The following is a 27,242-nucleotide window of genomic DNA, read 5'->3' as shown; positions in this document are numbered from 1 at the left end:
AAGAAACACGGTCGGCAAGAAAATGCTGTGTGATCCCAAAGTACCACGGCCTGGTCGCCTCCCAGTTTGAACAATATTTGTGGCATCAAATACCCATCCCGTATGTTTAACAGTGTAAATGTCTTTTAAATGATTTAAAAGATCCCACTTTGTTCCTGTGGCGTGGCGACAAGCACCACATGGTGAGCAGTAACCAATAACCATGTGCATGTGGGTTTAATACAAGGGATGCAAGTTCAGTTCGAGCTGTCTAGTACTTTATTCTGTATATTATGAGAAGAGCGTGCAGGTTGAAAACAAATAGGACGGCAAACAAGGCTGGGTGTGCATTCCACATGCAGCGCGGTGACTTCACAGCACGTGCACAGCCTGGATGGGAGGACCCATTGGATGGTCACAACTGTAATTTTGACATTTAATAATAACATCTTGTGTGTAGTAGTAGAAGTCATAGTAGTAGTGTTACACTTCAATTCTGGTACCTACGAATGTGAAGACACCTTGCAGGCACGTATGAGGCAATAGAAGCAGGCATCGTACACAATCATGATAACTTTTGTTTTTAAATGAGCACATTCAGGTCCCTGTACACGGTCAGCGAGTGCGGAGCAACGATTGCTTCTTGACGGTTATGATTGAGTGGTGGGAATTCCACATTACGAGAGCAGAGGCCTGTCCATCCAGAAGGTAATTGTTTACTTCACCCATCTCTGAAAGATGATGGGCTCTGCATCCCAATATGCATTGAGTCTCCCCCACACAGCCAGGTGCTCGGCACGGAGAGGCCCATCCCACGACTGGACAACATAGTCATGGTTCAATCTCACAGTCCATTATCTTGTTTGTTGGTCCTCTTTGCTGCTTTGTATCGTGTATATTTGAATTTCAATGCAATCTACATAAATCAAACTGATTCTGATATACACGACTCGGGGCACATGTAGAGCTCGTAAGAACGCATTGTAACGAACAGATAAATCATTAAGTGCCCACCAGATATCCAGCCAGCTATTTGGTAACATGTGTGACACTTTCATTTTGATTCACGACCTCACCCGAGCTACATTAACAAATGCTACACTTCCAGAACATGAGGACACCTTGACGTAGCTGCGACCTAAAATATTTGTTTAGCAAACAAAGAAAAAGTTCTCGCCACAATCCAGGATCATGAAACTGGAGTTACCCACGTCAGGGCCGCCCATCACTCCAGCTCTGAAATAAAAGAAGTTGTTTAAATCTTTTTAGCACAAACCATGTGGCCAGACCGGACTGCATGGGACAAAGGAATGGGACCAGTGTCACCTTTCATCGCCTCCGGTTGAAAAATGGCATGTTTTCGCACAAAGAACGCCAAGTTTCACCGCAGTGACGGAAGGGGTGTTTGCGGTTGCCATCGTGCCTGGTGGCAGTGAACGCGGCTCGCGACGTGACCACGACGAGTGTGGGGTCGCAAATCCCGGGCGGCACTGCGCACGGTCGCGCAACGCTCACTCGTGTAGAGAGTGACACAGACCGTGGATCCACCCCCGTCGGAGTGCACATCGCCAATTATGGCGATCGAACACAAAATGATGTTGAGAATGGTCGACTCAGATGCTGTTCATGCAAACCGAATTCCGAATTGATGCATTTAAAGAAATTGTTTTCGTTTTACTGTGAGAATCGTAAACCCTGCACAGGGGGATGTTGGGTTCAAGTCTCGGGACCAATAGAATCAGTTTCTTGAATCTGAATTTCTTGGGTGGGAAAAGTGCAGCAAAGAGGTTCCCCAACACTCCCTCTAACAAAGACAAAGATCCCCCATATAGCCTTAACAGACTGTAGGGGCAAGTGCTGTTAGCGAGCACCTATGAAGGCCGGAACGGTACACGAGGGGGTGGGTGGCCAGCACCACGCCCGACCACCTTTGTCTCCCTAGTGGCAATGTTTACACACCGCACCAGGTACTCATTTGAGGCTGAGTCGACCTAAGGGAGGCCCGGGACAGGTTCAGATAATCGTCACTGGTGTTGGCCGTGAGTGGGAATCGAACCCGGGTCATCAGGTTCATAGCGCAGCGCGCTAACCGCTACACTACCGCTCCCCGCACTCCCTCTAACACCACCCCCTACACCCGCACCATGCCTCCACCCAGACCACCATGACCCAGCCACCCTGTGCCCACAGTGGCAGGCTGCACCTACAGCAGCATCAATAACACATTACTGCATCATCATAATCTAACACCAAATATATTTACAGGTAGTGACGAAAAAATCTCCTCTTAAAGAGTACTTACAATATCACTGTTTAAATGTTTTATTTCACAGTTATATTAAAGTTAAAGAAAATTATTTTGTAAAGTACAGTATGCATTGGGGTAGACTTCTAACGCTACCATCTCAAGTTTGTAAATGCCAGTCCACGCGTTTCTGGGTGACGACTGCTGGCCGGCGGAGAGATGCTGGGAACTCGTGGGGTGTGCAACGAGAGATGAAATGACGTACTGTGCCGCCATCAGGACTCCTCTCACTCCCTTCCCTTGCTGTAATGTCACTGACCCACAAATGATACTTTGACTAATTTCTGCATCGCACTGCAGGAGCGCAAGACGTTTTTTCACTTTTAAGGTCGCGCACGGCTGGTTAATAAATAAGTGCGACATTCTAGCGAGGCTCAAGCTCTGGGAGCAGCATGTTAATTATTGCAGCTGCAGCAGAGTTAATGTTCGGCTTTGTTCTCGCTACTTGCATTTACATCTGCGTTGCTTTTGCGCTAACGTCAGTTTTCTTACACCTCACGTTTGGCTGATATTGGTCGCGAAAGCCTATGTGTTAAACTAATAGGGTTTGTTTGCATCTTACCCACTCGAGATTTATGGCTGCGAGGCACCGGTAGTCGCGTAAATATTGGCGCAGGGCTGTGAATTTACCCCTATGACAAGTTCAGCAAGTGTCACGCTGTGGATGATGTACCTTACCAGTGGCCTTAGTACGTCGGCTACACAAACATCAGCAGCGCTAGCGACGCCCCGACAACATCCGTACGGCGCCCTCTTCACCCTGTCACCATGAAAACTGCCAGCTGCGTGTAGAATCGTCACAACGTACACACCACCATCCCCCCTACCCACAGTGCATCAGACCATTTCAGTGCCACGCTGCCCATCACTCAACAATGTTAGAACTTTTAATAGGCTCAGTCTGGTGATTCCAGTGGAGGCTTCAATCCATTAACGATCACCCTTTAACCTGAGTATTGCTGGTTAAATACCCTTCAGCCACAGCCACCTCCACTTGTCTGCAAGACTCCAGCAGGCTCTCCAGTACCACTGTCCACACACTCCACTCGTTTATACCGGACACTGCGGCTGTGTAGGGTCACAGCGGCGGCCCACGTAGCGCAGTTTGGTAACCCGCTGCCCTCGCCCTCAAGTCACCGGGGTGACGGGTCGGTGGTCGGGGTCAATGCTGCAGCTCTTCCCTCCGTTACTGTAAAACGGGAAGCGGCTATGGCGGCGCGGGCAGAGGGAGGCAGCGGTCACCCACGTGGGCGCCCCGCCGGGCTGGCGCGCCTCCTCACAACAGCTCCCAGTCGTCGTCGTTGTCGTCAGTGCTGCCCAGGCGGTAGGCGTGCGGTGGGGCAGCCGCCGCCGTTGAGCGGCGGAGCAGGCGTGTGAGACGGCGCACGAGCACGCCCTCCGGCGTGCAGCCCCACACCTCGTCCGCGCCCGTCACTGTCGCACCGCGGCGGGGACGGGGGAGGATGGCACCGGCGGTGAGATGAGCGCTGATCACGTAATGAGTGCTGGCCGCTCTTGCCAATCCACTGCTAGATAAAGGTCTCCTCACTCTGTTGCAATCGTGCCGATTATTTAACCATACATCACCCCACTGGTCAGTGCGGGTTGGTGAAGATGAAGAGCATCGACGTCACGTAGAAGTACAGAACGAAAGGATGTTGCTGCACTGCCCTCTGCTACCCATCACGTAGCCCCGTTGCAGCCTATGATGACACTTGCCTGTCCACAGTGTTTGCACATCCATGCACCATACAGGCTGGATTCTGCTTAGCTTAGAGAGAGAAATTCCAAAATTCCATGGCAGGGACCATGGAAGGATTTGAACGCATGCCTCAACTGGAAGCCCCGCTGCACGAATGACCGAGCCACGATCCGCAAGAGGATTTTCCCACCCAACGAAAAATAAAATCCGCACGGCGCTGACCGGCAAGCGAGGTGAGCTGCCCAGGGATGCGCTTCCAGTAGTCTCCAGCCGCGTTGCCTTCCCGCACGCCATACCGCCGTGCCACCTCCCCGCCGGGGCACAGCACCCACGCCGTGTGCTCGCTCAGTGCCAGCGCCGTCGCATTCAGCCCTGGGCCGCGGATAACGCGCGCGACGGGCTTGCACGTGAACACGGTGCGTGACGGTCTCGTACGCACGTACAGCAGTACGCATGCAGCCATACAACGTAACGTAAATGCGAAACAATCAACAAGCTGACAATTCGTCTCCTTTACACATCCCATCAGTCACACGGCCCTTCCGGGAGTGCATAATTTCAGCGCCATTGGTTCAACACAAAGTCTGTACCGGTTTCGACATTCAGTGGCTCAACATAGACATTGGTCATTGAATAAAATGTGCACATGAGCAGTAAACACACCCAGTTCTGTGAAAAGATTTGGCATTTTTCACTTCCTGTGCTGGAAATCTGTCGGGAATGACACTGCCCTGTGAGCCCACGATGTTTACCAAAGATGGCACTCCTAATTCACCAAATGAAACAAGTCCAGAGTAAGGAGCAGCTGCGAAGAAGCAACTTATCTGGCTTGTAGTGGCTTAGAGCAGGGCGTGTCTATTTGTCTCTGCAAAAGGCAGCTGAGAGAGTAGACGATGCAGTTATCGACAGCTTCATGTTGGTACATGGACTTATTGTCATTATTATTCTTATTCTCTTATTAAACTCATTAACTCTAGCGCATGGATCTTCATTTGAAGCTTTCGTGACTGCAGGAATCCATACTCTTTGGTTCTTTCGGTAAAGTAACGTAGGTAGAACAAAAAAAAGAACTCGCGGTTAAACAAAACTTACGATGTGGAAAATAAATGCTCATCCCACCGAACTTTTCGGTCGCACATTAAGCATTTCCGTTCATAACCAAGAGCGATGGCTTCCACCTTGGCTTGACTCACACGGTCGACTTACCCGGCACGTGCTCCCAGCTGCAGCCAATAGGCATCGTGTGGGAGATGCCCACGCGCACAAACACGTTCCCCCGTGCGTCCATCGCCCACACCATGGCGTCGCTGGGGCTGCAGAACAGCTTGCACAGCTGGAAATTCTGACGTGCGCAAGGCGAGCCACGCACACACGTGTACACAACGCACGTACACGTGGACACACAACATACGCACACAAAACAACATTAGGCACGCCAGGCTTCAGCTCTCAGAGGTTGACTACATTGGAACCGATCAGGGGTCACGGATCAAGATTTGATTCTTTATTTTGCTCTCACCGTCCTGATCGTATTGTTTCTTGTTTGTGCAGTTGTGCAGTTTGCTCAATTAGCTTAATGTAATATTACCCCATACTTTACACAAATCCTAAATCACACTCACAGCTCGACACCTGTATTATGAGCGTAGGAATCTATTTAAATTCGCGAGTTGATGCATCATTATAAACCTACATAATAATGTATAAAAAATAAGAATAGGTTTTACGCTTTATGACAATAAAACAGGTGTTAAGATGTTCAAAAACCAAATATAAACCTTTTGCAAGGAATCATGTCTGCATTAAACACTTTCTTGTGGTGAACATGCAAACAAACGTGATCTGATAATATATGCATTGTCCTTGAGACTGATTGGTCTACACCATAGCCTTCTTTAGGACCTAGTCTCACCAGTGTAAACCAAAGAATGGCAAAAGTTGAACAGCACAAAGACTGCCACTGTCAGGGCATTTAGAGCTCTGGGTGAGCAGCTACAAAATGGGTAAAACCTATTTTTATTTTTTCATACTTTGATACTGGTAAACATTTTCCCATTTTCTACGTAATAACACGTGCAGTTTTGCAAGTGAACCAATTATTCTGAATAGTGACCTGCTTTTGCAAACAAGCTTTTAATATGTTCTGTAGCCAACACTGCAGTTACTCCCAAACTGACATGCCCTCTGCTAACACCAACTGTATTATTAGCATCATCTAATACAATGCAATTTGGCTCAACAACATAAATCCATCAATAACTCAAGTAACAAGACTTATGCACAGATGCCCGGCGACCGGTGAGATTTACTGGATGGCTGACGGATGGCTACACGGCTGGAAAAACTGCAGATAACTCAAGTTTCAATTAAAAAAAATATCGCTCCTATAAAAGAAAAACGATGACCCACGAACCAGATCCGACACATTGACGTAAACCCCACGCAGCCTCGTATGGACCAATGCCACATTCCATACTTAATAGGGAATTCTAATTTTGTGTTCAAGATTAACGTGGATTTTGCTCATTAATTGTGAGTACGCCTCACGGCTCCCTGCGTGAAGCAATTTGTTTACGACCACTCTGGCCGAGACAGTGGGCCCCCTCAGAATTATGGCACAAGTAGTGCGAGAGTTTTATTTTTCCTTCCCCAATCCAATCTGGCTCAATACAGAAACTTTCCACACATGTGCTGGGCATCGGCTTTTACTGGAGACTGTTAAAATTCTTGTAAAATTTTCCCTAGTTGATCTGCACATTTTGGACAGGATTGAGAGAACGCAAAATGGTTATATTCTTGGTTCTTTTTGTAAAGTCACGTAGAAGGGAAACAATAAAGTAATAAAAATATAAAACAATAAAATTCTCACAACGTTTCGACTGCAACACAAGCAATCACCATCAGGTGTGAAAACTACAGCAAGAAATTTTGAAAAAAGTGGCGGTTTTTTTTTAACGTTAGCACCACGGAGAGCGATTTGGCAGTTATTCAGATGGACGAGTCCATCTATGTTCGGAAAAGAGGAGGGGGGAGACGAAAATAATGGATGCGGTCTGAAAGCCACCGTAAGCGTGAACAATCAATTAAGACCCGAAATGATTTATCAAATCCTTCCAATGATTGCTAAGCCAGAATCCATCTTCTCGATTGAAATTATCTCTGTATTTGTATATGTGGATAGCCTCATGAACGAATCTCTCATGGTAGCCAGATGGCTTGCCAAGAACCTCTGTCTTGGAGAAGTCAATGTCATGTGAGCCTACTGAATTATAACGGTGATCTGCCACGGCCGAGGTGTTGGTCCTACCGTGTTTTAGGTCTGCTTTATGTTCACGAATGCGGTCCGAGACATGTCGTTTGGTTTCTCCAATGTAACTACTACCACAGAGGCAACTTAGTTTGTAGACGCCTGGGTACTGTATGTCCGGAATCACATCTTTTACAGACAGAACCAGATCACGGATTTTATGAGGCTATCCACATATACAAACACAGAGACAATTCCAACCGAGAAGATGGATTCTGGCTTAGCAATCATTGGAAGGATTTGATAAACCTTTTCGGGTCTTAATTGATTGTTCACGCTTACGGTGGCTTTCAGACTGCATCCATTATTTTCGTCTCCCCCCTCCTCTTTTCCGAACATAGATGGACTCGTCCACCTGAATAACTGCCAAATCGCTCTCCCGTGGTGCTAACGTTAAAAAAACGCCACTTTTTTCAAATTTTCTTGCTGTAGTTTTCACACCTGATGATTATTGCTTGTGTTGCAGTCGAAACGTCGTGATAATTTTATTGTTTTATATTTTTATTATTTTATTGTTTCCCTTCTAACTGACTTTACCGAAAGAACCAAGAATATGAATCCCTGCAGTCACGAAAGCTTTAAATCAAAACAAAATGGTTAGTTATGGTGTTAACACAGAAAAGTCTTCTGCAACAAATACATGCTGCTTGAAATGAGACGCAGCTTCAGATAAGCGATCGCGTGTATTAAGGCACAGGAGAAGCAGGCTCGCTTATCCCAAACAGTTTTTGAAGGGGGCGCTAACATCGGGGGCACCAACATTGAGCCACCCATCTCAAGGGGTTGGGGGATAGCTTGGCTCTCTAGCCACCAGAAGCACTCTCGTCATGGTGCACCGTAAGACAAGTACGCTCACGTTTCTCTCTATTACAGTGCTCAGAACTGACAACCAACAACTGCACAAAAACACGGCGGTCAATTGTTTTTGTTCTCGCTCCATATTTAGCTTCTGCTGTGGGGACCTAATGTCTGTAGTGTATGGCTGACGCTACGCCACCGTGTGGCGGTGACGATGAAAGCCGATCCAAGATACGGCCGTGGCTGTCTTATTTGGCCTCTCTCAGGGCGATCGCACGAGGCTCTGCTGACACCAAATAAAAAAAGCACAAGTACTTGTTTCTCTGCGGTAACACTACTCGCACAATGAGCATAAAATCACCAAGAAAGACAAAAAAAATACCTTAACCAATAAATCACCAACCTGTCCAGTAGCAAGCCAGTAAAAAATTGGGCCCGTATTGGGCTCTGGGGCTCGAAGTCAGTTTCTCAACTCCAGTCCGTGTGAACCGCCACGGTACAGCTTTGCGTGATTACCCACCATCAGGCGCGTGCAATGGGCATTGTCTTTTGCATATGCACAGAAAAGATCGGTAATCGTGAAATGGTGGTAGGCAGGGAGTGGTGAGGGCCGGAGTTCAGGGACACTACTCTCTGCCACCCACTCAGAGGTTCACCAGGGAGTGTGGACGGCTGGAGGCCCAGCGTACCTGTGTGTCCCTGTCCAGGGCCACCCAAGCGGGCATCATCTGGCTCGAGTTGAGGGGCTGTGTGCCCATGCGGAAGTACACGGTGCCAGCCGCGTCACACGCCCACACGTTCTGGCCACCGCATGCCACGCTCACCAGACGCGTGGACCCTGGTATGCACGCACGCACACACACACGTGAAGGCATGCAGATTTAGACACCTTCGACTCCACTTCTTCAGACAGCACAAACATTTCATCTTGTTGCCAGCACTTAAGTCAACATTTATTTTTTATTATAGTCAGTCTTCATATAGTCGATGCAATGTGTATTTTGGTGAAGTCTTAGTCTGCGGGTTTCACCGAGCGGAATGATGGAGTAGTAGCCAAAGGAGAAAAGGAGAGGAGTGTGGGGACCAGTGGACCTGATTAAGGCTGTTCTTGAATGATCCAGGCTCATCAATGCAGTGATATGGTCAGGTAGACCATTCCACAAGCAAACACGCAGTGGATTCATCTTCCCAACTAACGGCTCACTGTGTTAAGTGCTGCTCCCTCTGGCACGCCTCGCACTGTTGCCATCCACCTACGCAGAGACCTATCGTGATGCTATTGGACATAAGTAGTCTTTTTACCAAAACACTACAAGAACATCAAAGGCTCCCCTATATCCGACTGCAGCTACGAACTCACGCCCTGGTCTGTATTACATCGCATTGTCTAAAATATACGTGTTAATGCAGTGCGCGAGTGTATCTGCAATTCACTAACTCAGGCAAAGGAACTAATAGTTGCTCTTCATAAGATGGATGAATGACAGAAGCCTTCAGAAAAATACACAGGCAAGAACACACGCACGTGGGCAGCGCACTCACCCAGCTGCGAGAGATCTAGCGGGAACCAGATGGCGCCAGCGGGAACTGAGCGGGACAGCGGGCGCACGAAGACGCGGCCGGCAACGTCGAGGGCCCAGACGGCGTCATGCGCCACACTCAGCTGCACGGACGGCTGTGGGAGGGGCACGACGATGGGCCACCCCGCGGGCTCCAGCCGCCCCCCGGCGTCGGGTGGCTCGAATGAGAACATGAAGAGTTCGCCGCCGTTCTGCATGGCCCACACGCTGTGGCCTGGGGGAGGCCACGGGTGGGTATCACAAACAGCTACCGCGATGTAATTTTTCACGACGATATGCTATCACGATTTACAATATGGTTGTTACGATATCGGTTTCCCATAACTGTGAAACTGTATTTCGAAATTGTGTAATTATGTGCTTTTCTCAACTCCCAGTAGGAATAAAGATAATGTTCTCATGAATGAAAGATAACTAAGTTACATTTTGCTCTTCCTAATCATTTTCGTTATATTTTCGTCCAGTTTTAATCCAGTCGTGCCGTCGGTTGCCCGTCACTAGCATAATCCAATCAGAGCTCTCGCAGAGCAGCACACCCCTTCGTGTTGCAGAACGGCCCATGGAAGCAGATACCATGGAGCTATCACCGAGATCCCTTCAGGTAACCTACGTTGTAAACAGTAGGGGGCAGCACTAGCCCACTTACTCTGCCAACGAGAGCGATGCTAATCCCATGTCAGCTATTTTTAATTAAAGTAATGTTTTTTTGGTCTGGTCATTATTCCTGCACCTTTGCGGCGAGGTGCCCCACACTGGAGGGAGGTGCGACACGAGTCGGACGGTCGGGGAGCTACCTGGGCCACAGTCGACAGGGCAAGGGGAGACGAGCACGGAGAGCCAGATGCAGGTGGAGGCCGTGCCCCGGGGAACCACAGATGCCCAGTACGCTCCTGCAGAGCCCGTCACATGGACACACACACACACCCGTACATACATGTACACAGATACATTGGGAACACAGACAAGAATCCCCACTGCAGCTTACATTGACAGCTGGAGCAAGGGCTGTCGGTGAGCACCTATTAAGGCCAAACAGCACATGGGCTCGAACAACCTAGGGGAGCCCCAAGACTGGTTCAGACATCACTCGCCACTGGTGATGATCGTGGGCCAGGAATCAAACTCAGGTCGCTGGGTTCTCCCAAGTGCAGGATGCTAACCACTGGACCACAACTCCCCATAATACACATAACAGCACTATGGTAGATAAGTATAAACAAAACATGTGTTAGCCTGGCTGTAAAAGCCATGCAGTGCTTTCAAAAAAGTTACACACATCCCCATGTTCAAATGGGGACGGTGCTCATCACCTCCCTGCCGTGAGCCGGCGTTCCAGAGTCTAATCTCTAAGGTGGGCGCCAGGTTTTGCACAGGATAAGGCCTCTTTATGTCTCATAAAGGGATGCTCATCAATCCAAGTAGTGTGATGGATTTAGTTGATGGTTAAAATATCCACTTTGAAACATGAATGCCTGTAAACAAAATAAATGAGATAAGGTATGAATACGGCGGCTTGCCCTGAATAATTCCACCTGCTGCAGAGCAAACGTCAACGGCCCTGCTTCAATAACTGTGAACGATGCTGTGACATCGTTCACAAGAGTAAACCACCATCGTATGCCATGACCATTAACGGGGCCGAGTCAGCCGCCAATCAGAACACGGATCTAGCTGCTCGATCGACCAACCGCCGTCCGCAAGACATCGCAGACGAGCGCGTTCGTTACCCGTCAGGTCCCCGCGCGACACGTGAATTTCATTGCGCCCCGACAGCACCCAAACGCCGGAGCGGCCGACGGCGAGGAGTGGCGCCTGGTGGGCCCCGACAGCGAGCGGGGCGCGCAGGCGCTGCACGGCGCGCAGGCGCTCGGCGAGCATCTCCACGGGCGCTGCTGCCGCCACGCCCGCCGCCGCCACTGCCGCCGTCAGAGACTGCAGGATGGAGGGCGGCTCGCAGAGCACGTACTCGCTCAGGCACACCTGAACACCACGGGGCCCGTTGTGCACAAGGGAGGGGAGGGGGGGTCGTGGGGGGGACGGAGGGAGGGAGAATGGGGGCAGAGGATGTTAAGGAAAATGAGGTAAACTTTGACCTTGTAACAATTCGAGTCATTATCTCAATACTCAAGTCTCCATTGCCAGACTTGAGCCAATCATGGTAATTCTACAATCATAAGTTTCTCTGCACAACTATTAATTATGTAATGTATTTACAGTAAAGCCTTAATGAATTTCAAGGCTCGATTGGAAGTGTTTTGCACGTGGAAGGGAACTGAAGTGCCCAGAGAATGTGCACTCGTATGGGGGATCACGCAAGGGGGTGTTTCACAAACCCACTTACTACTGGCTTCTCTGAAGCCTAGAACGTTTGTAATATCACAAATCTACATGATTCACCAACTTTTGCTGCAAAAGCAAGAGACAAGTGGTTCCCAACCTTTGTGGACTGGTGTTCCAGTGTCAACCATCAAAACAAGTTTAAGGACCGCCATGCAGTAAAGAACATGTGGTGTCTTGTGAAAAAAACACAACAGTTCCACCGACTACTTCCCAAGGCCGTGCAGCCCAAGAGTGGCATGCGGACAACAAGTAGGGACCATTGCAGTCAATAATGGAGCCAGGATTTTCAGGTGAGGGGGGGCAACCCCTCCAGCAATGAAAAATTTATAGGAGTTGTTAGTTAGTTAGTAAGGACTTGTCCTTACTTACTTGTAATTCGATGCGTGTGCGGCGATGGCGCAGCCATCGATCGAGGGTCGAATCCGAACCGTGTGTGATCGGCATCGCGCTCGCTGAAGGTATGCCTTCAGGGAAGTTGTGTACTGTATACGCAACTGCGCACAATTCTTTGAGTCGCTTATAACTGTTTTGCCGTTACTTATTGCCAATTATGAACTCATATTATCCTATCATCTCATAGAGTCCCTGGCACATAATAATATGTTACATATTGGCAGTGGGGGGTTGCAAAATGCCGATTTATTAATAAACCCCAATGATCCGATCGAAATTAGGGATTTCGATCGGATCATTGGGGGGGCACGTGCCAGCCCACCCACCCCCCTGGCTCCGCCAGTGATTGCAGTAGAAAGTAGAGTCAACATGCCCAGCAACGCATGCTGGCTTAGAGATACATTTGTGCAATACAGAATTCCCAGAAGTTGGTATATAAACAAGATGTTGTTTGTTCATACATGCTCGAGATGGCCATCAGCTGTACATATGTGCCAACTAGGAATACAATTTCATGCAAAGTCAAGGTATAAGTATTTAGACTGCATTTTGCATGGGAAATAGTTGACATACTAACCACCAAATATTTCTGTAATCATATTCAGATGTACTATTCTTTTCCAGTTATATTTGGATGGTGCTTTATACAACTTACGATTTGAATCCACGTTTCAGAGAACTGTGATTAGAGGGTTCTGCCGGAAGTTAATGGTTTTCAGCCTAGTCAACAAAAACCTCTATCACATTATTATTTTTTTGCTTCATTTGGATTATTCCAGCAATGAGAATTTAACATTTTGGTTGGATTTCCATGTAACAAACACATTTTTATGGCATATTAAGATGTTGGATTAGAGGTCCATTGAAGAGACGTCAGAAGTAGTTCTGTCACGCCAACTTCAGCTGCTATTCACTGATACTGCTGACTACAATAATTCTGCATGAAAATGACTTCTCTCATTTTATAACTCTGACAGCACAGCTGCAAAACAATTAATGCTGATAATAACCACAATGTTACTGTTAATAACGATGATCATATGATGATGAGACGTCACCTGCCACCAGTGGTCACCCTCCCCAGCAGGAGTCTGCGACGTGACCCCAGTGCGAAACCACAGGCGTCCCTGGGCATCAAGCACCCATCCCGTGTGGTCGTCACCAAGCGCGATGCATACCACCTCCAGGCCCTGCTGCACACTGCATTCAACACAGCAGAAGGTCCTCTTTGTCACTCGCTACTCCGCATGGGCTCGCCTGCACTGCACGTGACTCAGCATGGGCAAGCCTTCAACATGTCACACATTATACTAGCCTCCTTCATGTGTCACACAGCTCAGAGTAATCTCTATGACAGACTGCACAGAACAGACTAGCTTTCATCATATCCTGCTTGCCAACGCATGTGCTAGCTTCAACACCATCCACTTTTCCTTTGCCAATAAATGTCACTTTCTTTCCATTAAGTAAACAAATAAGCCCATGTCCCACTGTTCGATACAGCAACTTGAGATGCGGTCGCATTTAGACGCTACAAACAGGACTTCAATGTGAGATAGCATCGGGTTGTTATTTGGGTTGCATTTTCCGCGACGCTTCCAACGCGATGTTTAGCAGGTGGAGGGCGGTGTGGCTGCCCGGCGCGGGAGAGGAGGCGCGGGCATGCGCGCCGTTTACCAGGCTTGCTCGATGACCCAGCGCTCGCCTTCGGGACACAGGCTGCTCACTCCCTCACGGCACATGAGCGTGGTGTTGGGCTGCGACGTGATGCCCCACACCACGCCGGCGCGAGCCGCCACCTGCAGCAGGGGGGGCGAGTTGTTCACCTGCACGGGGCGCGCGCATGGCCGCTCCCCACTCAGGCCTGCACACACACACACACACATGTCCTCCAGTAGTCGTGCACGCTGGTGTGGGGAAATTGTTGTGAGCGAGCACACATGAAGGGGATGATGTGGCCAACAGCACACCTGGCCGCATCAGCTCCCCAGTGCTGATGTTTACAATGCTTCATAGTGCTAATATTTACATTTAACTGCACCGGGTAAACATTTAAGACCGAGTAGAATTAGGGGTGGCCTCGGAGTGTTTCAGATACAACTCTCCACTGATGTTAGCCATGGCTGGGAATCAAACTCAGATCGTTGGGCTTGTGGAACATTGCCTTAACAAACTGCACTGCACCACCACTTGCTCACTTCAACAACGATACCCGCCATTAACCACGAAGTGGCAGTGCCGTCACCACGGCGCCTGTGCCAGGTTATGTGCACATTGAGTCCACGTGAAGTGTCGAAGGCTCACTGTGAGGCAGGTCACGGGACAGACCCAAGTGCCATGGGTTGACTGAGATGACTGACAGATGCACCAGCTGTACCCCCTCCTGTGCTCATTGTATCGAGCTGCCTACACACAAACACACACCCAAACCCACACCCACAACCGCGCACCCCCACCCGCACCCACACATGTATACGCACCCACACGCGAACGTACCAGTCTGCACGTAGAGGTGCCCGCTAACGTTGACGACCCAGGCCGAGTCGTCTCCCAGCGCCACGTGCGAGACGCGCGTCAGGGCCTCGTACCAGTGCCGCTTGCCGCGCATCGTGGCCTTGCTGGCGGCAAACGCCTTACTAGACTTGTGCTCCACCTTCCACAACAGTATGCCTACGGGCGCACACGTGCACACCACACTCATACGTCAGCTTCACAGTCGGGTGGGGGAAATGCACAGCAACGATGCCACCACACAGCAAACGTCCAACTTCTGATGATGGTGATCAATCAACAGTGTTTCTGTGGTAACCAGTCTCACCGCCAACGTGGTGTGAGCAGAGTTAATACCGATATTTCGATTTGAATATATTGAAAAGAGCAGTGCGCCACCACTTTGTTAGAATTGGGGTTGTGAGCTAACACTATTAACCTACTACTCATGTCTCTACGGGAGTATAAAGGACGGCACGCTCACCGGAAGGCGACACGGCCACCTGGCGCACACCTTCCTCATATTTCTGCCACAGCAGCCCAGCGGGCGCGGGGGCCACGGGTGCGCAGTGCAGGACACCGCGGCCATCCACGCACCACAGGTGGCGCTCCGACACCGCCAGGCCGGCCGCCAGTGACCCCGGGCCCGCGTGCCGCATCCAGCACTCTGACAGCTGCCGGCACAACGCCACCACCGTCAGCGTCGGTGGCGACACGAGCACCGTCGTTACCAGCCGCCACCATCGCCACCAACAAAGTCACTGCACCATCGCCATGCGGGGCACTGATGTGACACAGCACTACAATGTAGAAAAGTACGTCGCTGGGAATTATATTGGAGTGCAATGTATTGTACTGCAAATTATAGCATCATGTAGAATTGAAATGCAGTACAGCAGAGGGCAGTGCAGCATAACCCAATGTGCAGAAATTGTCAGCTCCCCACACCAACCAGTACCGCATATAGTGCAAGGGGCAAGGCAGTGCATTGGCGTGCAGGCTTCACGCACCTGCCCATCCCTCGGCACGCTCGGGGTGGAGCCGCCGACCGCCTGCCGGCCTTCGCACGCCGAGCCCGACGAGGTGGACGACCCTCCCCCGGCCACCTCGTCGGGGCTCTCAGCGTCGCCGGGCACAGTCCCCTCCGCGTCGGCCGCGCTGGTGTCGGATGATGAGGCAGGCGCCCACCGCGCGTAGATGTCCTCGCTGTCGCTCTCGTCCGAGCCGTCACCCCGCGCGGCAGGCTTGGCCTCCTCCTCCCGCCGCGCTTCCTCCTCCTGTTGGCAACGAGGCTCCCCGTTCCCCCCCTCATGCGCCGTCAGCTTCTTCCACCAGTGCTGGTCGTCCACGAGAAATGCCACCGGGACGGTCTCCCCGAAGTAGCCGCTGCCCTGCGGCGCGACGCTCCCGGCGGCTTCGTCGTGCCGGGGAGGAGCCTCGTCGCCCAGCAACCAGGCCAAACTGCCGTCGTCTGCCAAGGTCACGCTGCCCAACCGGCCTTTGTCGATACCGGTGCCCGGGCTCTGTTGTTGCCGAGGGTAATCAAGGCTCCTGCTGACACCGGCAGCGACGCCAGGGGCGCCCAGCAATTTGCCTTTAGTGTCAGATCTGCGGTGGTCATAGGAGGCTATCGCCGTCTGCGATTTGTCCTCGTCGAAGAAAATCAGGGGCGACGGAGCGTCGCTACGGTGCTGTTTGACGAGGTTTTCTTGTGGCACTTTGCTCAATGAGGTCCACTCTTTGTTCACGTCCACAGCTGGCTTTGGCAGCGAAGACGACACATCCACGTCTGCCATCTCGTCAGATATATTCTCCGAATGTCCGGCCGCCAGAGCCGTGAGGTGCAAGGTCCAAGGAGTTTCCTCGCACTCCCCAAGCTCCCGTAACTCGTCATGCAGTGACATGGGGCCGTGCCTCTCGGCCGCTCCCCTCCCCGTGTGGCCCTCTCTGCACGCGTCGGTGCGTGGTTTGGACCCCACGGCTTCGGGCAACGAGCTCTTCGTAGTCACACGCTCCTGGGGCACGGCAGCGACCGACACGGCGCCCGCACTGTTAACACCGGACGAGGCGCTGTTCCCATCTGACTGAAGGTCTACTACAGGTGCTTCCGGGACGCTGTCGGGCACTCCGCAGGCCCCCGCAGACACGTCAGCAACAGAAGTCTGGGCTGAGGGTAGAGTCGTGCTGCTCGGGTTCTCCTGGGTTAGTGGTGCAGAGCTGTCCTCCACCAAGCTGCCGCTCCCCTCTGCATGTGAACATCATCATCGCCATTATCATCACCATTATCATCACCATCATCATCAACCAACCTTACCCCTAAAAATATTGTAAAATGTCTTACCACCGTTACTGCATCATCAATCCCTTATTTGTTATTCATACGCATGTACACACTCGGACTTTCCCCGACAAGCACAACGTTCTTTGAAGATCCTAATGCAGAACCCTCCTGAAAAAGAGTCGAGAGACTCGATGAGGCTTCCTCGATACATTATGTTATAACGACAGCGACACATGGTGGGACAACAGATATAAAAATGCTCCTGCTTCTATATTATTTAAAATGCTAAAAGGGCTTGGGCAAGGCTTGTCTCTAAAAGGGATGAAGGCTAGTGGTCGACACGAACCGTGGATGAAACATTCATCGCGCCAAAAGAAAATTTGGCGCGATGAATCGTTTGCACGAGCCGGATGGACTGTGTTCATCGCGAGACCATGAAAGACGGCGATAGAGAGGCCTTCATCTGGCAGTGGATAGAGCACAGCCGATTATGATGACAAAAGCGACCGCACTAAATAAATACAAGGTACTCACCGTGCCTCTTCTTCTTCCTCCTGCGGAGCGGCTCCGCCAGGACCCTCCCCGCCTCCTCCAGCTCCCCGAGGCTCAGCGAGTGCAGTCTCTGCTCTGGCAAGAGCTCCTGGGCGGCCACCCCCGACCCAACCTCTGACACGGGCTCGGCCGCCAAGCCATCCGCAAGCCCCGAGTCCAGCGCGGGGGCATGGGGCGCGTGAGCCGTCGATGTGGCTCCCTCGACGGCGACGTCGGCTTCATCACCCGCGCGCTGCTCGGAAGCGAACGCGGTCCCCAACGCGGAGCCGGGAGACGTCGCCATCGCCGAGGGCCGATCGTCGGGGCCGGTGCTCGGGCTTGCAATGATGGGGGGGGCGTCCGGGCGAGCCGTGGGGATGGGGGAGCCGCCGTACGGTGCCGAGGACAGCGCGGTTGGGGTACCGGCCGCTGGGACGTCCGGCCCCACGCCTCTCTCGGTCAGCGGAACAGCTGATTCACGCCAAGGATGCGAGGAAGAAAAACGTAATATTTAGTGATGTGAACATAGCATTGCAATGAACCAAAGCAATTAAATCGTCTTAGTTTGCCATTTACTATTTTATTATATTTTTATGAAATTTCATGTTACATATGGACAAAGAATGTTAGTTTAACACGTAGACTTTTGCGACCAATATTATTCATAATAAAGGTTCTTGGGTTAGATCACGTAAGTATAAATGTGGCGAAACCCTCCACCACCCGACACTCACATTGAGTAAATTTACAATTTTAGTATTCAAATTGTAAATGTTGTGGATTTACTCTCCAACACACCAGTGGGCTAAAGTCGTAACTATATGTCGCTTTGTTTACATGACAAATCGCTTCCTAATTGGCTGTGTCGGGTGGTGGAGGGTTTCGACACATTTATACTTACGCGATCTAACCCAAAAACCTTTATTATGGACAATGTTAGATTCAGCCAGGATTTACAAGATAAAAATTACCCAAACAAAGCATTCATCATCGATAATATGCTTAAGACTTTTTAGTGAAAATATCCTCCTGATGATGTTTGAAGTGGAGGCCCTGCCTGGTTCGGGTGTGCCCTGCAGCTGAGCCGACAGGCGCACCAACTCCCGCTCGCCCAGCAGCAGGAAGACTTCATCATTGCAGCAGGCGGCCGCCACCAGGTCCCCAGCTCCCAGCTCGAGGCTGCCCACCACCGCCTTGATATCGAAAGGGAGCGGCGGGTGGGGGGTGTAACGCACAACACAAAACATGAGCAGCACAAACGGACGCCACCAACAGAAGCAGAAACGTGAACAAGCAGCAACACCTAACAGCAGAGGTAGATAACGACAGCCGCACCAGCAACGACTGCAACTAAGGAACCATTCCTTTCAAATGTTTGCAAGGCCGTCCCACGTCCACCTGTACCTCTAAAAGGGGGCGAGGCTCTGGACTAACGAGAGATCCCAGAGGCCCACGGTACTGAGAAATGGCTCTCTGCATGGCCTGGTGACACCTGGTGGGTATATACCCAACTGGAGTGCCCGTGGGTGCTACCAAGCCGTGTAGGACTATACACTGCCGCTACCTGCTTGGTGGGGTCCAACACATACAGGCCACTGGGGCTCCATGACATCAGAAGGCCCTGCGTGGGCAGGAAGGGCCGCAGAAGCCCGAAGGCACGCTCCCCTGCACCGCCGCCACCACCTGCCGCCACCGTGGGCCGCGCCGTCAGCTGCACGGGCCGTGGGTCCAGCGCCAGCACGTCACGGAAGATGTATGTGGCCTTCACGGCGCCGGCCATGTCAGCGCGCCAGAGACGCAGGCCGGGCCGCGCGGCATGCAGCGTCAGGTCGGCCGGCTTGCACAGGCCTGGGATGAAGCACGCACCAAGTGGCTCCGTGCTGGCACAGGCACATGCCACAACAAAGTGGCAGCTCCACATTACTCTGCACTGTAATTACGTCGGGTTACTGTGTACTCCCAAGAGTTTATTTAATGTCCTATTTAGCTAAGGGAGGCATTTAACAGATGTTGTGATTCTCTCTGGCTCACATTACAACACAATGAACCACAACATCAACAAAAGAAGCCACAGCTGGTGGAGACTTTAAAGAGCTAGTGACTTCGAATTGGGCAATTTTCTCGTTCATTATTTTCATCATAAATGCAGCTATACTGCAGAAAGTCAATTGATACATTTGTCGTGTGTATCTTACGTTGTGGAACTCGTGGCAACATCGCCAAACCCATGGCAAACCTAGCCATGGCTCGGAGGGGCCCCTCACCACTTGCGCGGCTTGGTCCCGACCTGCCGCGTGGCTTGTCCTGTCTCGGGGAAGCACAGCACGGAGCGCTGGCCAGTGGAGACAAGCAGCGTGCGCTGGGCATAGTCGAGCTGCACCACCCCGCTGCATTCCTCGTGCACCAGAAACGAGTTGCACACGCCCTGTCAGCCATGAGGGGGAGGTGGGGAAGGAAGTGATGGAGAGAATGCGAGCCCTAACATTTGCTTTCAGTGTTCAAAATAGAAAAGCAGGCAATATTTATTTCATACATCTGCCTCTCCACCTCAAAAATAAAAGGTATTTCTCACACAACCATCAGCCACACAGCCTTCTCGGAGTACATAATTTCAGCACCATTGATTTTAAAAACTCTGGACCAGTTTTGACATGCACTATCTCACCAACAGGGTCACGAATGCTGTAATGCCGGTGAACTGTGAGATGTTACAGGCAAGGTCCTGTTTTGTTTATCTATTTTAAACTCTCTCCACAATAATTTTGACTTCGCTCATTCCAAAACATAATGAGCTTTTTTCATTATCCTTAAGCAACTAACCTTTTCTCAATGAGTTTGTTTTTCTCTCCGTAGATTCTCGATGACTGAAATGCCACGGTATCACCAACTCCCACAACACACTTCTGTTTTGCAGTTTTGAATATTCTGCTCTGTGGTGTATTTATTTTGTGTGTATGTCGCCATTGAGCCCAGGGCTCATGTTAGCAGCTGCTACTCACAAGCTCAAAGTCGATGCTGGTGCAGACGACCTTGCCACGCTCATCGCCCGAGAACAGCTTCATGCCATTGGTGCTCCAAGCTAGCGCCACGACAGACACAGAGTGCTGGCCCGCCACCTCGAACCTGTGCAGCTTCGTGGCACAAGGACCAGGACAGCGTAAACAACAACAAACTTATGCGTGCAGCTATACCAACAGACACACAAAGACTGTAGGAACAAGTGCTGTTGCCGAGCACCTATGAAGGCCGGGACGACACTCGAGGGGGTGGGCAGCACCACGCCCAACCGCCTTTATCCCCCGAGTAGCAATGTTTACACACTGCACCAGGTACTCATTTGAGGCCAAGTCAACCTAGGGGAGGCCCAGGACCAGTTCAGATAATCGTCACTGGTGTTGGCCGTGAGCGGGAATCGAACCCGGGTCATCAGGTTCGCAGCGTAGCACGCTAACCTTTACACTACCAATCCAATACCCACCATTCGCCACTAAGTGACGGTGACGTCACCACAGCACCTGTGCCAGGCCAGGAGTCCACGCAGGACCGCCCTGGTCTGAAACACATTGGGGCTCTGGAAGCCTTTCCTCAGCGTGCCTGGCAAGACAAAGTTGAATAATCCTTGCCAGGACCTTTCCCGGCACACTGAGAAGACAGGTCCCCCTATAGGTGTTACAATCTGTGCAGTCCCTCCTCATAAAGAGGGGAACCACTAGGGCATCCTTCCAATCCTGCAGAACCCGTCCTGTGGTCCAGACAGACAGTTGTGATGATGTCATGTAGGGCAGTCTGCACACAGATGCCACCCTCCCTCAGCATTTTGCTTGGGAGATCTACACTACCACTCCAATACACAAACATATAAATATGCACACATGCACATGCATGAAGAAAATAGGGACAGCAGAACAACTGTGTTGACATAGACATACATTTGTGTTGACACAGCACTGGATGCCAATATTTTCAGCTAAATTAACTTAAGCGTGACTTCCCAGGGTCTGGAATGCTACGCCAATAAACTGCAACTTGAATCACTACCTGTGAGATCTTAACTCAAAACTGCTCTTGAGGAGCTGTACACCCCTAGCTGCCACTGCTATGCAGAGTGGCCTGAAATAAAAAAAAAACATTGCTCCGGATGACCGCTGCAAAGTATAATCTTGAGTTTTTTTATTATAGTGTGCTGATCTTTAAAGGTGCAATGAAAAATTTTGATACTCCTGCTGATATGGAGTGACTCATGCTGCCAGCAATGGCTGCAAAGTTTGGTCGTACATGTTATGTATATCGTTTATTGTTAAATTTGAATAACAGTTCCAATGATCACTGTTACATTGTTTTTATAACTTTATTTTGGTGATTTCGAAAACGTATGGTTTAGCCATGTTTGTTTGATGAGGTACAGAGTTAGCCTGATAACTTTATCTAAATTGTCTTATGGTTTCGATTTAAAGCTTTCGTGACTGCAATGATTCATCTTCTTTGGTTCTTTCGGTAAAGTCACGTAGAATGAGACTGTCTGGTAGGACAGCGCTGTCCTACCAGACAGTCTCGTCCCTTCACCTGATGAAGGCCGCTTGTGTTGTGGCCGAAACGTCGTGAGAATATTATTGTGTTATTTTATTTTATCAATTTATTATTTTATTCTCATTCTACGTGACTTTACCGAAAGAACCAAAGAAGTTGTCTTATGGTTGTTATTTTTGACTTGCATCCCACTAGGATTTTTGCACACAGAGTTGATATAAGGTGTTTTTTCTGGAAGACTTTGCTGTTTTTTCCTGGATTTCTCTGTTGCGCGTAGTCACTTTAAGATGTTCCTTGTTCATGTTTTTGTTTGTTGCGGTTGCACCCGAGTCAAGAACCTCATGGCTCACAGGGCTACACCTAATAAATGAAACTGAAAACAGCTGGCATGGCCAGAAATCAATCGAAGGGATTTAGTGAGCTATCTGCCACGCAGCTAATAATGTAGGCGAAGCACACACATCCATAACCTGTCCAAACTTACAAGAATGCAAATACACTGAATCTAATTATATTGCAAGTGAATGCATCAACACAGGCACAAACACGTACAATAACACACGCGCAAGTAGACGTGTGGGCAAAGATGTAAATGTGTGATGATAACATTTCCAATCAATTTATTTTATAGATTTGTCCTCAAAACTGTATGGCAAATAACAAATGTGACATTTTATGCAGAAAAGTTTTTGATGCAGTCATTGGTGACTGTATGATACCATCAAGAGGCTAGAATGAAAAATCTTGTTTATTTATGGATAACAATTTTAACCCATTATTTAAGCAGTGCTGGCTCCTGATTAAAACCACTAGGCCAACTCAATGGTTTTATTTTTAAATACTATCTTAACCTCTTATCGCTACAGCCTAATTTTGTGAAAAATTAATTAAATAAGAATGGGGGTTGTCTTCCAACTATAAGACAAGGTTCGTTCTGGCCCAGCTGTGCTCTCCACACGAGTTAACTCCTTCCCAGTGCCAGACTCAAACCTGTTTGTTGCGTCCAGGGAGCAGAGAAGCGAGCTGAAACAAAACCACCCGGCCAGTTGCAGTTCCCACAGCAACCAGGTCATCCAGGCAGGTGAGCAGCCTCACGGCTGTGATGGGATCATACTTCACCTGCAAGAGACGCACGCACACCACAATTGACGACTACTGCCCTTATCCATAGCAATGACAGTATTTTACAGACTGAAATCTTCACTTTCAAACAAATAATCGATTTGAGAATGAAAATAACAATTGTAATTAAACCTTTCATTATGGATTGGACTTTATTAAAAACTTAACTTATTTATAACATGTTTATCAATTTAAATGTTTTGTATAGCCATCAAAATCCTCACCGAGTAAATCAAGATATTTTCAGGAGGGTCCTGCGTTCATGTTTGGCCAACTCCTACCTGATGATGTTTGCATGTGGGAGGAAACTGGAGTTTCTGCAGTAAACCGAAGGATAAAATACTACACACTAACATTACAAAGACAGGTATACATTTATATAACTTGGTGAGCTATTTCAACTTGCCAAGAGCACTTGCTGTGTCTATTAGATCTACAGCTCGTGAAAAGCCAGGATTATCACACACGAAAGCCACGCCATGTACTAATCTGGCACACAACATTTGTAATACTCAAACACCTGAAGAAGTGCATTTTGAAGTATTAAAGCTTTCGTGGCTGCATAAAATTACTCATTGTTTTTTTTCGGTAAAGTCACGTATGTAGAAATACAACAAAATTATATTAAAACAAAAAAAAACAATCATGACGTTTCGATCACAACGCAAGCGATCTTCATTTACAAGAGGTGGTCTTTTTTTGAGCTGCCGTTTTATGTAAGATGTGCGTGTTTGAGCTGCCGCTCTCGCTCTGGCCCCTCCCCCCCGTCCAACCGTATTTCCTATTTAAGCTTCTGTTCATCCCTCCGCACCCCCCCTCTCTCTGCCTCCCTGTCCATCTTTCCTCCCTCCTTACCTCTTGGTGGACTTGTATATGTATTTCTACTGACCGTGTACCTCGTATTTTTCATTTTATCTATGCTGGTATGTGCAATTCAAAGGTTGAACACGAAATTTAACACTCTTCTGAAATTCGTGGTCCGCCAGGAAGTGTCTGTGTTGTTGGCCTGACTGGATGTGCTTCACATGTTTTTTTCAGGTTTGTTGAATTCTCGTCTCTCATCTTTTTGTTGTATTTACCTCCGTGATTTGTTCTTGACACCTGATGAAGATCGCTTGCGTTGTGATCGAAACGTCGTGATTGTTTTTTTGTTTTAATATAATTTTATTGTATTTCTACATACGTGACTTTACCAATAAAAACAATGAATAAGTGCATTTTGGTCCTCTTGTCTTAGGCCACCATCACAATAAATGTGAGCTGTGACCAATTCATATCAGTAGTGAAACTGTGGACCTGCTTCATCCTCTGAACTCAATATTATTCTGTTATGATGGGATTTTCTCATCATTTACAGATTTGGTTAAAGTGGCAGTCAGTGTCGTTCACGTTCCAGCGGTATGTGCAGTGGGACGCACATCGAGCTTCTGCAAGCGGTGCCGTCGCCGGCAGTAGAGGAAGACCTGCCCCACGTTGGTGCCCAGCGCCAGGTACTCGCTGCTGGCGTCCAGCACAGTGAGGCGGAGCGGCACGGAGCGCAGACCACGGGACACCCGAGTGGGCAGTGCGTTCGTTACGGCGTACAGCGGGCCGCACTCCCGCAGTGCCATCGCCTCCGGGCTGGCCATCGTGCCAGCCAGGCCGGTTGGGCCCTGTGTGGTACCAAGACAGACAGCCGCGAAGTTTGAATCATTAATGCTGTCCTGCACACAAAACCACAGGGAAAATCATCGTGCATGTTCATTAATGTGTGGAGTTTTTAGGGAACCGCACGTCAGGGCCCTTCAAGGAAGGGGGGGGGAGCAACGTACTGCCCCACAATGTCTCGAGCAAATAAAGGTGTGGAGCCGGGCTAGTCGCGGTTTTCTTCAGGATTCGAAAACCTGTACTGAGATGGTCAGTGGTCCAATTATGGGCCCGCTTGGAGCCTGCCAATCACAGCCTCGCAGTATACTAATTGGGCGCCGGAAAGCATCTTGCACACGTATTTCAATTCATAACGTTGCTTTCATTGGATGAGAAGACACTCTTTCACGTGTTTTAATTAAACCCAGCTCCAGCTGGTTTTAGCTGAACGGAATTGCAACGCGGAACAAAAGCGCCCAGAGTACATACGGGCGGGCGTGCACAACCATTCCTGAGACAAGATGAGCACATCTGCCTTGTTGTTGTTGGAGGTGCATTTGTGCGAGCGCGCAACCGAGTGAATAATCTGGCTTGTACGAACGACCAGAGCCAAAACCTCGGCAACTGGGTGTGCATGAGAGGCAATGTGGGGTGTGCTAAATTCAGAAAAATGTCTGAATATTTGTTTAAACGGAGTGTGAGCGAGAGATGGTGGTCTCCACAAGATCGACTCCACCATCTGGGCCGACACGACACTTCACACCAGTCGGTGTTGGTTGGTAGAGGTGACGAACCCACGGAGCATCCAGCTATATATTTTTCTGCACTACCTGCTGCCCACAACGTAACCTCAGCCTAAGACGCCGACCACATGGTGGGTCACCGACCCAAGGACTTCCCCGAATCAAAGCCTTCTTCGCTTCTGAGATTCGGCTGCAATCCGAGAAATTCGGTAAGAGGCGCAATATTTATACATAAAGTGTATCATTGTACTGTAGAGATACTGTGATACACACTACACGTGTACTATCGTTGTACTGGCATTATACCGATACTGTCATAGCAATCATTTTACAATAATCGCTTTACAAGCTTACAGATGTTGCTGTTATCGCGATACGCTGTCATAAGTACAGTAATTACAATTATCCAGCATGATCATAGAGCTATACTTAAACTGTTATTAACCGTTTACCGTCACAAGTCAGCGTCGTTTCCCCCCTGAAATGAGCATTGAGGCGGTGCCCCCCGTCTCTTGTTTACAGCCCCCAGCTCGGGATGGATATTCACCATTCCTATGGTGGGGGTGGAGCTGCCCCTCACCATTCTACGGGGATAGCATTTACCTTCCGAGCTGCGTCATTGTGCCACGCGTATTGTGAAATCTGGCCAAACCGCTGCGGATCCACACGGCGTGGAGAGTCCTTCACCCACCAGTGGAGTGAGGGCTGCTGTGACACGAGGGCTGCTGTGACACGAGCGCTCCAGCCGTGCCGCGTGTTATCGTAGTCGTCGTAGTGGTGTCATGGTACTGTTGGTCCCCGTGGCCTTCCCCCCCCCTCTTACCCGAGTGCAGTTCGCGCTCACCCTCCTCGTCGCGCTCTAACAATGCCCTTTCACCGAGGCTCTGGTGCTCATCCAGCAGTGGAGTGGGGAGGCACTGTACGCGGTTTTCGCGTCCGAGGGGAAGGCGAGCGGCGTTGAGTTTCCAGACTCCGAGCACAACAACCTCCCTGCCTACGTCACTTCCGTCACACCCCCCACCTCCCGGCGGCCATCTTAATGAGGGGCTGACCCCACGTAAGATGGCCGCGCAATTCTCAAGGCGACCAATGGGACGGGGTAACAGTTGTGTCGTGCATTGCGCAATAAAAACACATTTACAACTAAAACTCAAGAAACCTAACACGTCCGTCTAATTGCTTTTAACTACCCCAAGAAGGATAATTGAATCGGTGACAAAGCCTTTTCCGTTGCAGCACAAACATTTTGGAACCTTGTTTCCTCCCTTCGCATCGTACATCTTTAGTGCTGATTTGTAACTTTGATCCTTATCCATGTGTAGTGAATTACTCAGGGCTGTGAAGGCACCTTTATTCTACACGTCAAGAAACTAGAGACGTCCTACGTGCTTACACGCTATTCAAACATCCGTCAGACATCCGTCTCTTCTGACGGCACTACCTAGCAAGTACAGTCGGCAGGCTGTCGAGCTCGCGGCGTCTAAGGGTGGTCGAGGCGGCGGTGAAGGTTGACGAACA

The 27,242-nt window shown here is 49.7% G+C and overlaps 1 protein-coding gene across 3 annotated transcripts; it reads right to left on the bottom strand.

Annotated features, from left to right (window-relative positions):
- Positions 1-235: 235 nt before the first annotated feature.
- TECPR2 (tectonin beta-propeller repeat containing 2) lies at positions 236-27,242 on the bottom strand. 3 transcript variants are annotated; one of them, XM_032948481.2, is made up of 20 exons: positions 26,328-27,242; positions 24,774-25,007; positions 23,224-23,352; positions 20,706-20,837; positions 19,971-20,131; positions 19,271-19,586; positions 18,764-18,899; positions 17,710-18,177; positions 15,905-17,139; positions 15,379-15,568; positions 14,901-15,074; positions 14,082-14,268; positions 13,463-13,604; positions 11,399-11,651; positions 10,466-10,561; positions 9,634-9,885; positions 8,781-8,929; positions 5,193-5,328; positions 4,209-4,358; positions 236-3,718 (listed from the first exon to the last, which is right to left on the bottom strand). In XM_032948481.2, the coding sequence occupies exons 2-20, from the start codon at positions 24,981-24,983 to the stop codon at positions 3,561-3,563; spliced, it is 4,674 nt and encodes a 1,557-aa protein (XP_032804372.1). In that variant the 5' UTR covers positions 24,984-25,007; positions 26,328-27,242; the 3' UTR covers positions 236-3,560. The 3 variants fall into 3 exon arrangements, with proteins under 3 accessions (XP_032804372.1, XP_032804373.1, XP_032804375.1); XM_032948482.2 differs by having other exon boundaries at positions 26,416-27,242; XM_032948484.2 differs by having other exon boundaries at positions 26,548-27,242.

This window comes from Petromyzon marinus, chromosome 6, assembly GCF_048934315.1.
Source record: "Petromyzon marinus isolate PM22_M1 ecotype Great Lakes invasive population chromosome 6, UKy_Petmar_22M1.pri1.0, whole genome shotgun sequence".
In the NCBI taxonomy this organism is placed as follows: Eukaryota; Metazoa; Chordata; class Hyperoartia; order Petromyzontiformes; family Petromyzontidae; genus Petromyzon; species Petromyzon marinus.
The sequence above is the reverse complement of the archived record's forward strand: the minus strand, read 5'-3'. Positions and strand labels throughout refer to the sequence as shown.

Excerpts from the sequence above, each read along its gene's own strand:
- TECPR2 (XM_032948481.2), bottom strand. The coding sequence starts at position 24,983 with ATGGCCAGCCCGGAGGCGATGGCACTGCGGGAGTGCGGCCCGCTGTAC. Across the intron at positions 15,075-15,378 it reads GGTGGCCGTGTCGCCTTCCG|GCATACTGTTGTGGAAGGTG; the intron begins GTGAGCGTGCCG and ends GTGCGCCCGTAG. Across the intron at positions 14,269-14,900 it reads GCACCTCTACGTGCAGACTG|GCCTGAGTGGGGAGCGGCCA; the intron begins GTACGTTCGCGT and ends GTGTGTGTGCAG.